General features: G+C 45.2%; 1 protein-coding gene across 1 annotated transcript; it reads left to right on the forward strand.

Moving 5' to 3' along the window:
- The first annotated feature begins 29 nt into the window (after positions 1–29).
- On the forward strand, positions 30–11,358 carry dnajb6a (DnaJ heat shock protein family (Hsp40) member B6a). The gene is made up of 8 exons (XM_033982860.2): positions 30–240; positions 4,255–4,352; positions 5,714–5,823; positions 5,916–5,978; positions 7,090–7,200; positions 8,062–8,205; positions 8,363–8,624; positions 9,124–11,358. Exons 2-8 carry the CDS (start codon positions 4,288–4,290, stop codon positions 9,227–9,229), a joined length of 861 nt encoding a protein of 286 aa, XP_033838751.1. The 5' UTR covers positions 30–240; positions 4,255–4,287; the 3' UTR covers positions 9,230–11,358.
- The last annotated feature ends 2,233 nt before the right edge of the window (positions 11,359–13,591 follow it).

A 13,591-nucleotide genomic window follows, 5' to 3' on the forward strand; every position in this document is an offset into this window, starting at 1 on the left:
GAACCTGCAGATGGCGCTCTCCGGTGCTCCTTCTTGACATCGCCGCTCAGGAGGAAGAGTAGCCGGCCCTCTGCAGCCTCATCACGGCCACGGAGCTCGGAGCAGCGCCGATGGGATGAACGGAGAGATCTGAGCGAAAGTACTGTCCCCCCACGACCCCCAGCGGGACCCCGAGTGTTTGGGCTGCAGCCTGCCCCGAGAGGCCGCCTGAGTCTCGGACAGGAGCAGCGGAAGAACGCGGTGAGCTGCGGAGGTCCTAAGGCTAAAGCTAATGCTAATATTCGGCGTATGATTTGTGCAGACGTACACAAAGGGGTTCCGGAGGATTGCATGAGAAATAAACCTGTGATTTCATGTTGATTTAATGCATTGATTACGGCTTCTATTTGCAGACTTGCCTGAGTATTTCTGTGCGTTATTTCCGCAGTGTTCTTTTGTCTGCATTGATTGTTTTTGTGCTAGCTTAGCCTCACTCAGCTTCACTGCAGAGACAGCTTTAGCATGTTTACATGACCTACTGACATGGCAGTATTTCTTAAACCGTCTGTTAAATTACATTTTTAAGACTTACAACCTCTCACTGCTTGTTTCCATGGATATATTGTTTCTTTGGGCACAATCTTCCACAGTTTAGCAGAGGTTTTAACTTTCTATTTCCATAGAATCATACTGGTGACGTGCCTCCTCCAGAAAATGACATACTGTAACTTTAAATACATCGTTAGACTTGGATTTAATGTTAGTATAGTAAATAAATAAATTATATTAAATAAGATTTCCGATTTCATGCAAGTGATACATTATCTCTTTCTTGTATTACATCATTTGCAGCTGAATTAGTTGCTTTAATGAATATAAATAAAGTAATTTGGTTTTGTAATGCCCAGCCTCACAACACCAACTCTTTACGCCTTGATCCATCCATCCATCCATCCATTTTCTTCCGCTTATCCGGGGCCGGGTCGCGGGGGCAGCAGTCTAAGCAGGGACTCCCAGACTTCCCTCACCCCGGACACGTCCTCCAGCTCCTCCGGTGGGACCCCAAGGCGTTCCCAGGCCAGCCGAGAGACATAGTCCCTCCAGCGTGTCCTGGGTCTTCCCCGGGGCCTCCTCCCGGTGGGACATGCCCAGAACACCTCCCTAGGGAGGCGTCCAGGAGGCATCCTGAGCAGGTGCCCGAGCCACCTCAGCTGGTTCCTCTCAACGTGTAGGAGCAGCGGCTCTACTCCGAGCTCCTCCCGTGTGACCGAGCTCCTCACCCTATCCCTAAGCCCGGCCACTCTGCGGAGGAAGCCCATTTCAGCCGCTTGTATCCGCGATCTTGTCCTTTCGGTCATTACCCAAAGCTCATGACCATAGGTGAGGGTAGGAACGTAGATTGACCGGTAAATCGAGAGCTTCGCCTTCCGGCTCAGCTCCTTCTTTACCACAACGGACCGATACAGCGACCGCATCACTGCAGACGCTGCACCGATCCGCCTGTCAATCTCACGCTCCATCCTTCCCTCACTCGTGAACAAGACCCCGAGATACTTGAACTCCTCCACTTGGGGCAGAGACTCACCACCCACCCGGAGAGAGCAAACCACCTTTTTCCGGTCGAGAACCATGGCCTCGGATTTGGAGGAGCTGATTCTCATCCCAGCCGCTTCACACTCGGCTGCAAACCGCCCCAGTGCCTGCTGCAGGTCCTGGCTCGAAGAAGCCATCAGGACAACATCATCTGCAAACAGCAGAGATGAAATCCTGTGGTTCCCAAACCAGGCCCCCTCCGGCCCCTGACTGCGCCTAGAAATTCTGTCCATAAATATAATGAACAGAACCGGTGACAAAGGGCAGCCCTGGCGGAGTCCAACATGCACTGGGAACAGGTCTGACTTACTGCCGGCAATGCGAACACAGCTCCTGCTCCGGTCATACAGGGACCGGACAGCCCTTAGCAAAGAGCCCCGGACCCCATACTCCCAGAGCACCCCCCAAAGGACACCACGAGGGACACGGTCGAATGCCTTCTCCAGATCCACAAAACACATGTGGACTGGTTGGGCATACTCCCATGAGCCCTCGAGGACCCGATGGAGAGTATAGAGCTGGTCCAGTGTTCCACGACCAGGACGAAAACCACACTGCTCCTCCTGAATCCGAGGTTCGACTATCGGTCGGATTCTCCTCTCCAGCACCCTGGAATAGACCTTACCGGGAAGGCTGAGGAGTGTGATTCCCCTGTAATTGGAACACACCCTCCGGTCCCCCTTTTTATACAGAGGGACCACCACCCCGGTCTGCCATTCCACAGGTACTGTCCCCGACCGCCACGCGATGTTGCAGAGACGTGTCAGCCAAGACAGTCCCACAACATCCAGAGACTTGAGGTACTCAGGACGGATCTCATCCACCCCCGGAGCCTTGCCACCGAGGAGCTTGCCAACCACCTCAGTGACTTCAGCCAGGGTGATGGACGAGTCCGCCTCTGGGTCCCCAGTTTCTGCTTCCTCCTCGGAAGACGTGACAGTGGGATTGAGGAGATCCTCAAAGTATTCCTTCCACCGCCCGACAACATCCCCAGTCGAGGTCAGCAGCCCTCCACCCGCACTGTAAACAGTGTTGGTGAAGCACTGCTTTCCCCTCCTGAGGCGTCGGACGGTTTGCCAGAATCTCTTTGAGGCCGTCCGATAGTCCTCCTCCATGGCCTCCCCGAACTCCTCCCAACCCCGAGTTTTTGCCTCTGCGACTGCCCGAGCCGCGGCACGCTTGGCCTGCCGGTACTCATCAGCTGCCTCAGGAGTCCCACGAGCCAACAAGGCTCGATAGGACTCCTTCTTCAGCTTGACGGCATCCCTTACTTCCGGTGTCCACCACCGGGTTCGGGGATTGCCGCCGCGACAAGCACCACAGACCTTACGACCACAGCTACGAGCAGCCGCATCAACAATAGAGGTGGAGAACATGGCCCACTCGGAGTCCATGTCTCCAACCTCCCCCGGGATCAGGGAGAAGCTCTCCCGGAGGCGGGAGTTGAAGACCCCCCTGACAGAGGGCTCCGCCAGACGTTCCCAGCAGACCCTCACAATACGCTTGGGCCTGCCAGGTCTGTCCGGCTTCCTCCTCCGCCAGCGGATCCAACTCACCACCAGGTGGTGATCAGTTGACAGCTCAGCCCCTCTCTTCACCCGAGTGTCCAAGACACGCGGTCGGAGGTCAGATGACACGACAACAAAGTCGATCATCGACCTCCGACCTAGAGTGTCCTGGTGCCATGTGCACCGATGGACACCCTTGTGCTCGAACATGGTGTTTGTTATGGACAAGCTGTGACTAGCACAGAAGTCCAATAACAAAACACCGCTCGGGTTCAGATCGGGGAGGCCGTTCCTCCCAATCACGCCCCTCCAAGTGTCACTGTCGTTACCCACATGGGCGTTGAAGTCCCCCAGGAGAACAACGGAGTCCCCGGTTGGTGCACTGTCTAGTACCCCTCCCAGGTACTCCAAGAAGGCCGGGTACTCTGCACTGCTGTTTGGCCCGTAGGCCGACACAACAGTGAGAGACCTGTCCCCGACCCGAAGGCGCAGGGACGCGACCCTCTCGTTCACCGGAGTGAACCCCAACACGCAGTGGCTGAGCTGTGGGGCAATGAGCAAGCCCACACCAGCTCGCCGCCGCTCCCCGCGGGCAACGCCAGAGAAATGGAGAGTCCAACCCCTCTCAAGAAGATGGGTTCCAGAGCCCAAGCTGTGCGTGGAGGTGAGGCCGACTATATCTAGCCGGTAACGCTCAACCTCCCGCACAAGCTCAGGCTCCTTCCCCCCCAGCGAGGTGACATTCCATGTCCCCAGAGCTAGTCTCCATGTCCGGAGATCCGGTCGTCGAGGTCCCCGCCTTCGACTGCTACCCGGATCTCTCCGCACCCGCCCCTCATGGCTCCTCCCGCAGGTGGTGGGTCCACGGGAGGACGGCCCCACGTCGTTTCTTCGGGCTGGGCCCGACCGGGCCCCGTGGGGAAAGGCCCGGCCACCAGGCGCTCGCTGCCGAGCACCCACCCCAGGCCTGGCTCCAGGGTGGGGCCCCGGTAACGCCAGTCCGGGCGACGTAAACTGCCTTGTTGTATTTTTCTTCATGAAGGGCCTTGATCCAGTCAGCAATATTTTTAAACGGTCTATAAAATGGATAAAAGACAAACATGGCCATGGTCATTTTTATTTTTTTATTGCAGTACATTTTAGTTTTAACAAATATGTCTTCTTCTTTCTTCAGGTAGCAGTTTGAGAGGTTCCTTGATGCGTAAACATGGTGGACTATTACCAGGTTCTAGGAGTCCAGAGGGAATCTACAGCAGAAGACATCAAGAAAGCGTATGTAACATGGAATTTGTATTTTAATATTTATTCTTATTATAGTATTTAATGTACTATTTATTTTATGTGACTGATGGATCCTAAACCAGATTACTCTATTGTTAACTTTGGGAAGAACATGAGTATTTACAGTGGTCACATAATCTCATAACCACTCTCAATACACTCTCCAAATCTAACAGCTTCTCAATCAACATCAACAACTCAATTGTCCATCCTTCCCCTCAGGTCAAGAGTCTGGGTGTCATCCTCGACAGTACACTTTCCTTTCTCTCACACATCAATAATGTCGCACGGTCTGCATATTTCCACTTACGCAACATCTCTCGACTTGGCCCCTCCCTCACTCCTCACACCACTGCCATTCTAGTCCACAGCCTTGTAACTTCCTGCATTGATTACTGTAACTCTCTTCTCTTTGGTCTCCCCATTAAATCCCTCCAGAAATTGCAGCTCCTTCAGCACTGTACAGCCCGGGTCATAACACGGACCCCCACTGTCCACCACATCACCCCCGTCCTACAACAACTGCACTGGCTCCCCATAAAACAGAGAATTAACTTCAAAATACTAATTACCACCTTCAAAGCAATACACAGCTTAGCCCCTTCATACATATGTGACCTCCTCCACATTGCTGCTCCTGCCCGCACTCTCCGCTCTTCCTCTCTCCAGCTCACTGTACCCTCTGCCCGACTTGTGACCATGGGGAACAGGGCTTTCAGCCGCTCTGCCTCCCAGCTCTGGAACTCTCTCCCTCCCGATCTCCGCAACTTAGACTCTCTTCCACTCTTCAAATCCAGACTCAAAACTCACTGGTTTTGTGAATTTACAAGAGAAATCTGGATTTATAGAACTGTTGTATTTGGAATAAGAATAATAATACATTGGATTTATACAGCGCCTTTCACCCAAAGCACAGAGCATTATTTATTGACTCCGCTCTCTGTGGTGGTAAGCTACTTTTGTAGCCACAGCTGCCCTGAGACTGACTGATGGAAGTGAGGCTGCCAATCTGCACCTTTGGCCCTCCCACCACCACCAACACTCACAGACCACATTCATACTAGGTAATACAGGTGAAATGTCTTGCCTAAGGACACAACGGCACTGGCAGTTCAGTTTGGATTTTCCTTGTTTAGGGCCTGTGTAAACCTGTACAGCTCTGAACACTCAGAGAGAAATCAGATTACTCACATCGGGTGTAGCTGTTCACATGAGATTTTTTGGGTGTGCGTGTAATGAGTATGTGATGATTACGATTTCGTACTTAATGTGACTGGCAGATCCCAAACATGTTTACTCTTTTGTTACTTTTGGGTATTTACAGAGTTAATATGTATAATGTGATGTTTTAGGTACAGAAAGTTGGCACTGAGATGGCACCCTGATAAAAACCCAGACAACAAAATCGAAGCAGAGAAGAAGTTTAAAGAGCTGTCAGAAGCCTACGAGGTGCTGTCCGATGGTCAGTGTTTCATAATGATGATAAAACCATTACAGATGAAGAATATTACATTTAAATATGAAACCTATCTGTAAAATGCCCTTTGTTTTCAGCCAACAAACGCTCCTTATACGACCGCTATGGTAAAGACGGGCTGACGGGCAGCAGAGGAAGAGGTACTGTCCAGCTTTTCAGTATTGTTCTACTTTTATTACATGGTTTATTGCTTCTGGCAATTGCTTTGTGACTCTATTTGATACAGTTTATTGTATTTTATGTTAGGGTTGTAAAAAGTATAAAAAATGTAACGCATACCTTAAGACACATAGACTAGTATACACCCATGGACCACTATGTGACCTACCTGGACGACTGAGCGATTACACAGATATAAGGACACATGGAAATATAAAAGAAAGTACTGCCATTTAACTCTATAGCGTCGAAGGCTATCGTCGGCGATAGATCGCGGTTGTGGACTTTCCAGTAACTCTGCAACCAGTCGTGCTCTCATGTAAATTCAAATGGCGTCTCTAAGCGGAGGCACGGGGCTATGTAAATATTTTACCATCATTACGGTAATCTGCCTCTGTTGTCCCTTGAAGGTAACGAATGAGAGCGCGGGTGCTGCCGGGATTTTCCCAGTCATTTATTCAATGCGTAAAACAAAAAATACAGATGGATGTGTAAAATAGAAGTAGTTGTGTGAAAAAAATGCAGTAAATTCTGACACTTTGTTTAAGATGATTTTTATGGCTAAAAAAAGAATAAAAGTCTAGGTGAGCTATACTAGCCCATAGTGTGCTCAGTCCTTAAAGGGTTAATGTGGAAAATCACATTCTGTGGTATTGGACTCAGTATTGAGTATTGAGTCTGTTCCTTAGTATAGAAATAACATTGCTGGATATTATACTGGATGATGTTGTGGACATATTATGTAAAATAACATTTTTTATTATTTAGTTTGACCATAGATGTATTATTGTGGCTTTCATTCATCTTCCTCAAATTTGTGTTTTTTTCATACACAAATGTTCAAAAATGTTTGATACATATTATCCAAAATACATGTAACTGAACATCTGTTGCTGCCTACACTGAAATTCCAGTATGACACAGTTTTAGCAGCAGAGAATCAGTTGTGCAGTCTTGAACAGGAAGTTATTTTAGCTCAGTTTTGTGGTTTTCAATGAAAGGAATGTGAAACCCTCCTCTTCCTCTCCGTATGTGGCAGTTCATTACTAAATCAATGGTAGAACTGAGTGTGATTACATGTTTGTTTTCCAGGAGAACATTTCCATAACGGAGATCACTTCCACGAGCCGTTCACCTTCAGAAACCCGGAGGACGTGTTCAGGGAATTCTTCGGAGGCGCCGATCCTTTCGCAGACTTCTTTGGTCAGTCCTGCTCCTCTCGGCCAAGGGGGGTCACAATGTGAAACTTTATAGTCACACAAAAAAAAGAGTTAGCAGTTGTTCCACATCGTGTCATGACCATGTTACCATTTTGACCAGATATTTTCACACTGTTAGTTCAGTCAAACCAACCTTTTATTTATTTTTTTTTATATCTAAATATAACTATAATCAAAATAAATAATATAATGAAGTCTGTTTTTCCACTGTCAATTTAGAACATTTACAATAGTATGATTTACTGTTGGATTTTATGTTCTTAGTTCTAATTCTTGTCAAATACACTTGCACACACACCAAATCCATATTTTTGATTTTTGAATTTAAAAAATGTCTACCTTTTGCGTTTATCACCGCTTTGCACTTTTGTCATTTCTTGACCTTGACGTGGCACAGCTGTGAAGTGAAAACCATTTCATTTTTTTATCATGAAGCTCATTGAGAAAAGACAAAGAGTTTGCAGCTCTGTCCAAAGCGAAGGGTGGATACTCTGAGGATTTGAATATAAAATACAAACAAGTATTTATTAGTTAATTTTTAGCTTTGTTTTGCTACGCAATTTCATATATCTTGCACCATATATTTAATGTCTTCTGTTTGTATCTAAAATGGTGCAAGTAGGAAATGTACAGAAAAACACCGAAAAAGAGGGTGGCCAATCCTTTGACTGGTAGTGTACATCAGGAATAAACTCTGCTAAAACCAGGACCAAACCAGTACACGTGTGAATATTCCATGGTATTGGGTCCTGCTTATTGGACTGGCTTCATGGTCATATGACTTCATACCATTTGCAAGAAATCATCTGATTTTATTGATGTATTTAGTTGTTTTTCTTCTCAGGCACAAGCCCTTTTGGGGATGACCTGTTCTTCAGCAGCACTAGGACCCACAGTCGCAGCGGACGCCCCCGAACAGGAGGCTCTTTCTTCGGGGGCTTCGTCGGGTTTCCTCCCTTTGGTGGAGGATTTTCTCCCTTTGACCCAGGTCAGTGCTTCTGTTACTTTTCCCACATCTCTGCATGAAGCTGTGATGTGCAAAAAGAAGGCACTTTTTAGTTAACTAATTTAATGTTTAACAATTTCGTGTTAAACACAAAGTTGTTTAAAGTCATCCTGCTCTAATTATCTGTGTTGTCCCTCAGGTTTCGGTGCATTCGGTTCCATGGGAGCGATGGGACATATTGGGCATATGGGACACCTGCACAGCCTGAACGGCCTGGGTGGCGGGATGGGTGGGGGTATGGGTGGAGGGATGGGTGGGGGTATGGGGGGTATGGGGGGCATGGGGGGCTTCACCTCTTTCTCCTCCACCTCGTTCGGGGGCAGTGGAGCTGGGATGGGAAACTTCCGCTCTGTCTCTACCTCCACCAAGATTGTCAATGGGAGAAAGATCACCACTAAAAGGTGAGACTCATGTACATTTCACTGTCCCTGTAGGCACATTAGTCCTCTGAATTTGACACATCCTTCATTGCTGCTGGGGCAACCTGTCAGGAGCAGTGGGGCCCATCTGCAAATTTTGAGTCAGTCTTTGTCAGGAGTACCTTAGCTGGAGGACTTGACCTATTGTGCATGTTTTGGGTTGATTGGGTGGGTTTCGCTCCCCCGCTTCCCCCATACAAACTCCACACAGAAAGACTGGGGAATAAAACACAGAACCTCCTTACTATGAGGCGAGAACCATGTGGCTTCCCTCATCTTCCTCAAACATGCACAGCCTGGTCCTCCTGACCTGGATCCTTGTTCAGATCTGGAGATGCTGAGGGCAAATGAAAATCTATCTTTATCAAATGTAGCTTTTGTAGATTTGTATCTAAGCTGTATTTTAACAGTCATCCGTTTGTCTCCTCCTCTCTCTCTCTGTCTCTCTTTCTCTTTTCCTCTGTCATCTTTCTTTCTCCAGAATCATAGAGAACGGTCAGGAGCGCGTGGAGGTGGAGGAGGACGGACAGCTTCGATCTTTAACCATCAATGGCCGTGAGCAGCTGCTGAGACTCGAACACAAATAAAAACTCAAAACAAAAAACCCATGTTTAAGAAGCCACTTTACCAGCAGCAGCACAGACCTCAGCCTCCTCAGCCTCTCCAGACCAGTGCTCGCTACAAACTGATTCTCGCATTCCTTTTTTCACTTTGGCATTTTACTTAAAGAACACATATTATGCAAACTTGACTTTTTGACCTTTTTAACCATGTTATACTGTTGTCCCTTGATCAAAAACATCCCTGGAGTTGTAGTGAATGTTTCAGTCATGGTCATCTGGACACAATTTTCCAAATCAAGACATTTCAGCTCCATCCAGAAAGCATTTGGATTTTTTTTCTATACTGTGCTGTACATTTCCCATAAGACTTTTTTTTTTATTGAAAATGGTTTCTTGAATGTCTAGATCACACAAACTGTGTGCAGATTTCTGTGTAACCCCTCAGTCATCCAGGTCTGATCCATGGTAAAAGCCAAAAGTAAAATTTGTCAACTGGACAAAAAGTAGTAGGAGTGAAGAGGTTTGGTTGCTCATCCAAGCCGCTTCTTCAGTTCTGGTCAGATTACTGGTGGACACTGCCTGAATATGCGAAGTATGACTCTGGCACAGTGCACGGTGTAGTGCTCAACAGACCTAGCCAACAAACAGAAACTGTACAGAAACGAACTGCTTTCAGTTTCAGCGTAATTAGCTCCTCTCTTCAGACAGATATAAGGCAGTGTCCACCAGTAATCTGACCAGAACTGAAGAAGTGGCTTAGATAAGCAGAAAAACGTCTTCACTCCTTTTTTCCAGTTGACACTGGTAAAAGCCAAAAGTAAAATCTGTCAAGATGACCACTGTTGAAACCTTTTCCCAACCTCCTCCTGGACAAATGAGGGATTACACAGACTCTGTATGTGGAGTTGAATTTTTGCTCCTTTCACACTTGTTTTATTAATACATTAATCCAAAGTCGTCTTCTCTAAGCTCTCAAAAATGCTCCATTTGCATTTTGCAAGTTTATTTGCTACAGGTAAAACTCCTGATTTCGCCTGCATACTTATTAAGCCCATAAATATCACTGCACTTTCTGGTTGTTCATTTTCGTTGCTGATAGCAGAGGGAGCTCATTGGAAACAGGAAGTTTCTAAAGTATGTGTTCCATATATAGACATTATTTTAAGTTGCCAAATGTGAAATACTGTTCCCAATGTGACCAAAAGCAAATTAAAGCCACTAGTGCATAATATGTGTCCTTTAAAGCCCTATGCATCTTGTTTTGTTCGAGCAGGTTTTTAGTTCAGTTCAGGCCACAATTTTAATTTTATTTTTTGGGACCATTTGTGAGTTGAGCCGTATCTACACTGTGCGCTACATTTCCCATGAGACTGTTTTAATTCAAAGGTCCATATTACGCTATTCCCTGATCTATGTTATAATGTAGTTTCCTCATCACAAACAGACCTGGAGTTGTGTTTTGTTTCATTAACACATGCTTAAGACACAAATCCTGCAGATTTAGGCTCAATTATTTTCTCAAACTATAACTAACACTGTGTTCCACCTCGAGATGTCATGTGGTAATACAGGAAGTGCTCCACTGTGTTTTTAAACTCCATACACTGTCAGTAGAATCATTTGGATAATTTCAGCCCTGGAATTGCCAATCTCTAGTAAACAAAAGGTAAAAGGAGCTGTTAACTTGAAAACTACCACTTCATGACATCACAAGGTGGAACAGCATTTTGAGCTTTGGAGAGTTAGAGAGACTAAAAATAAAAGGTTACTGTTTTGTTTCATTCACACACAACTCCAGGTATGTTTTTGATGAGATAACAGCATTATAACATGGCTTAAAGCTCACAAGAGCCAATTTTATGTAATATAGGACCTTTTAATTTGAATAATACGCTGCCCATGTTTACTGCTCTTCCTATAGTTCATTCTTTTTATTAATGGTATATAAAGTATTGTACAAAGAAGTGATGCAATTTTCTATGTTGCGGCGTCTGTCTGTAATTTAAAAATGCATGTTTTAATGTGGGTAAAGTCTTAATGTTCACGTTTCGTTCTGATGCACAAAACAGAAGTGTATAAAAGATATTATGGATGTAGAAGGAATTTTGTGAAATTGTGGAAAAACATTAAACTGTTTTCCGGATGGTACCAGACATGGTTTATACCGCATTTTTGTCTCTGGGGAGAGTGCTGTTTGTATGTCTATGGAGGAATGTTCAGCAATTACCAAGGAGACCTAATACACAGATTAGCAAATATTTTCTGAAGACTCAAGGAAAATTGCAAAATAGATTTAAAGAACACATTTTCAGCAGCCTGTGATCAGTACGAACCTTCATGGTCCTGTTTAGGTATAGATTTTCAATAAAAAGGTGAGTGACTCATTAAAACTGTTGGCTAATGCTAGCTAGCTTTTTAGTGTAATTTTATGTTACTGACTTGTCTAACAGCACAAATCAGGTCACCTGTTCCACGTAAGTCAACTCTTTCTGGGCAGATTGTTTTAAAAAAAAGATCAGATTAAAGTCTTCCTTGAGTAACAGAGTTTCAAACAGAGCAGTGCCTACAGTTAGCATTATATCCTCGGAGAATGTTGATGACATCACCTGCAAAGTATATATCTTAAGTCTAAAATGTACAGAAATATGAACTGCTTATCTATAATGCAAAAATACTGTGCATTAATAAAATAGCCAAACACTATGTGCAGAGTGCTGCTACTTCAAAATAATATTACTCAAGTAGAAGTACAAAACAGTGATACAAAAGAGTAAAAAAGCATTTCAAGAATCTGCTACTTAAGCAAGTGTAACTGTCAGGACACACAGTCTGATTTTTTTCATTTGAAGGACAAAACATTAAATATCCTTTTAAAAATACCAGACTTTAAGAATTAAACCATAAAAATGAGCCTGATATCTGAAGGAGCAGAAAAAATACAAATGATTCAAATCATTTCATATTGTAAATTATTATATTACTCGAGTAAGAGTACTGTTACACTGTACTATATATTACTCAAGTAAGATTACTGTAACACTGTACTATATATTGCAGGAGTAAAAGTATGGGGAGAACCAAATCAAACTGCACGTGAGTAAAATGTAACAGTACTACCCTTCACTTTCCTCAGCAGTTTTATATTTGACTTTGCCCTCTGTTTAACATTATAATTGTGTATTGACTGCCTTATCTCTTCTCATTGTAAATTGGACTAAAAGAGCACAAACAGCCCGAGTATGTGTGTTTCCTGCAGGCTGCGGCAGAGTTGGGCCTGGCGCTGTCCTTGGTCCTGAAACTTCTCAATCCGATTATCTCCCTCTCTCCCCTCTCCCCCCTCCGTCCTCCCTCTGTGCGCTCTGCTCCGGGGGACTCGCTCCTTTTCTCCCGGCCACTCCTCCACTTCACCGCCCTCTGGCCTGACCTCTCATGGAACTGCGGAAATCTAATTTTCTCTACCCAAAATGTGAATGCTTTCGTGGGGAAACTTTACGCGGAGGCACGGCGCAGTGAAGCGGGCGATGGTGGCACCTCCCGGGGACGCAGCGGTCCGGTTTGCCCTTCTCTGCCCGCAGGTGAGTGACATTATGGCGGACAATTTAAGCCTCAACACCGGGACTTTTATCTATTCAAGTTTGTTGCTATTACTTTGCTAACATTTTGATACTTTTTGGGTGTGTATATGCGTTAATTGCACTATTCTCCATTTTGTATTAACTTTAAAGATAAACTAGCAAGAAACTTATTAGCATGCACCGCCATTTTAGCGTACACTTATTTTAACGGACATAGCTACCACTTAACTTTTTTTTTTCTTTTTAACTTTGCGAATCAAAATAGAAAGTATTTTTACGTTTTCTTGCGAACTTAAAATAAATAAATAAATAAAACAAGTAAGTTTTGCATAGAAATTGGACTTTTATTTTGTCGCGTTGTCCAAATCCAGCGTCAGTTGCGTTAGTCGCCTTCAAAGTAATATTCATTTATTCATTCAATTATTTCTTTCCTCTTTCCGTTTTGAAACTTGTGTCCTTCCTATCTGTAACCTTAAGTCATAGTTGTGAAAATATTAGACACATTTGATATACGTTTTTGCAGTTATTTGTAGATTTATTGCTTTAATTGGCGTTAATTGGGTGTGGGAGTCTAAATTAGCGGTCCCGTTTTGGCCGTGACGCACTCGGCTCCATAACGTGATGCCGCTGTCCTCGCGCTGTCCCGGGCGCAGATACGGGCTATATTTAACCGTAAGCCCGACTTTAGAGCGCAGACCCAGCCCCGAGCCTCGGATTTGTGCGACACGTTACACAATCAGCGCCTAAGCTCCACTGACTCCAAGGCCGCCATTTTAACACGGACAGCTTTCATTTAAATAGGTTTAAATCA

Source organism: Periophthalmus magnuspinnatus, chromosome 17 (assembly GCF_009829125.3).
Source record: "Periophthalmus magnuspinnatus isolate fPerMag1 chromosome 17, fPerMag1.2.pri, whole genome shotgun sequence".
Taxonomy (NCBI): Eukaryota; Metazoa; Chordata; class Actinopteri; order Gobiiformes; family Gobiidae; genus Periophthalmus; species Periophthalmus magnuspinnatus.

Excerpts from the sequence above, each read along its gene's own strand:
- dnajb6a (XM_033982860.2), top strand. The coding sequence starts at position 4,288 with ATGGTGGACTATTACCAGGTTCTAGGAGTCCAGAGGGAATCTACAGCA. Across the intron at positions 8,206-8,362 it reads ATTTTCTCCCTTTGACCCAG|GTTTCGGTGCATTCGGTTCC; the intron begins GTCAGTGCTTCT and ends GTTGTCCCTCAG. Across the intron at positions 8,625-9,123 it reads AGAAAGATCACCACTAAAAG|AATCATAGAGAACGGTCAGG; the intron begins GTGAGACTCATG and ends TTCTTTCTCCAG.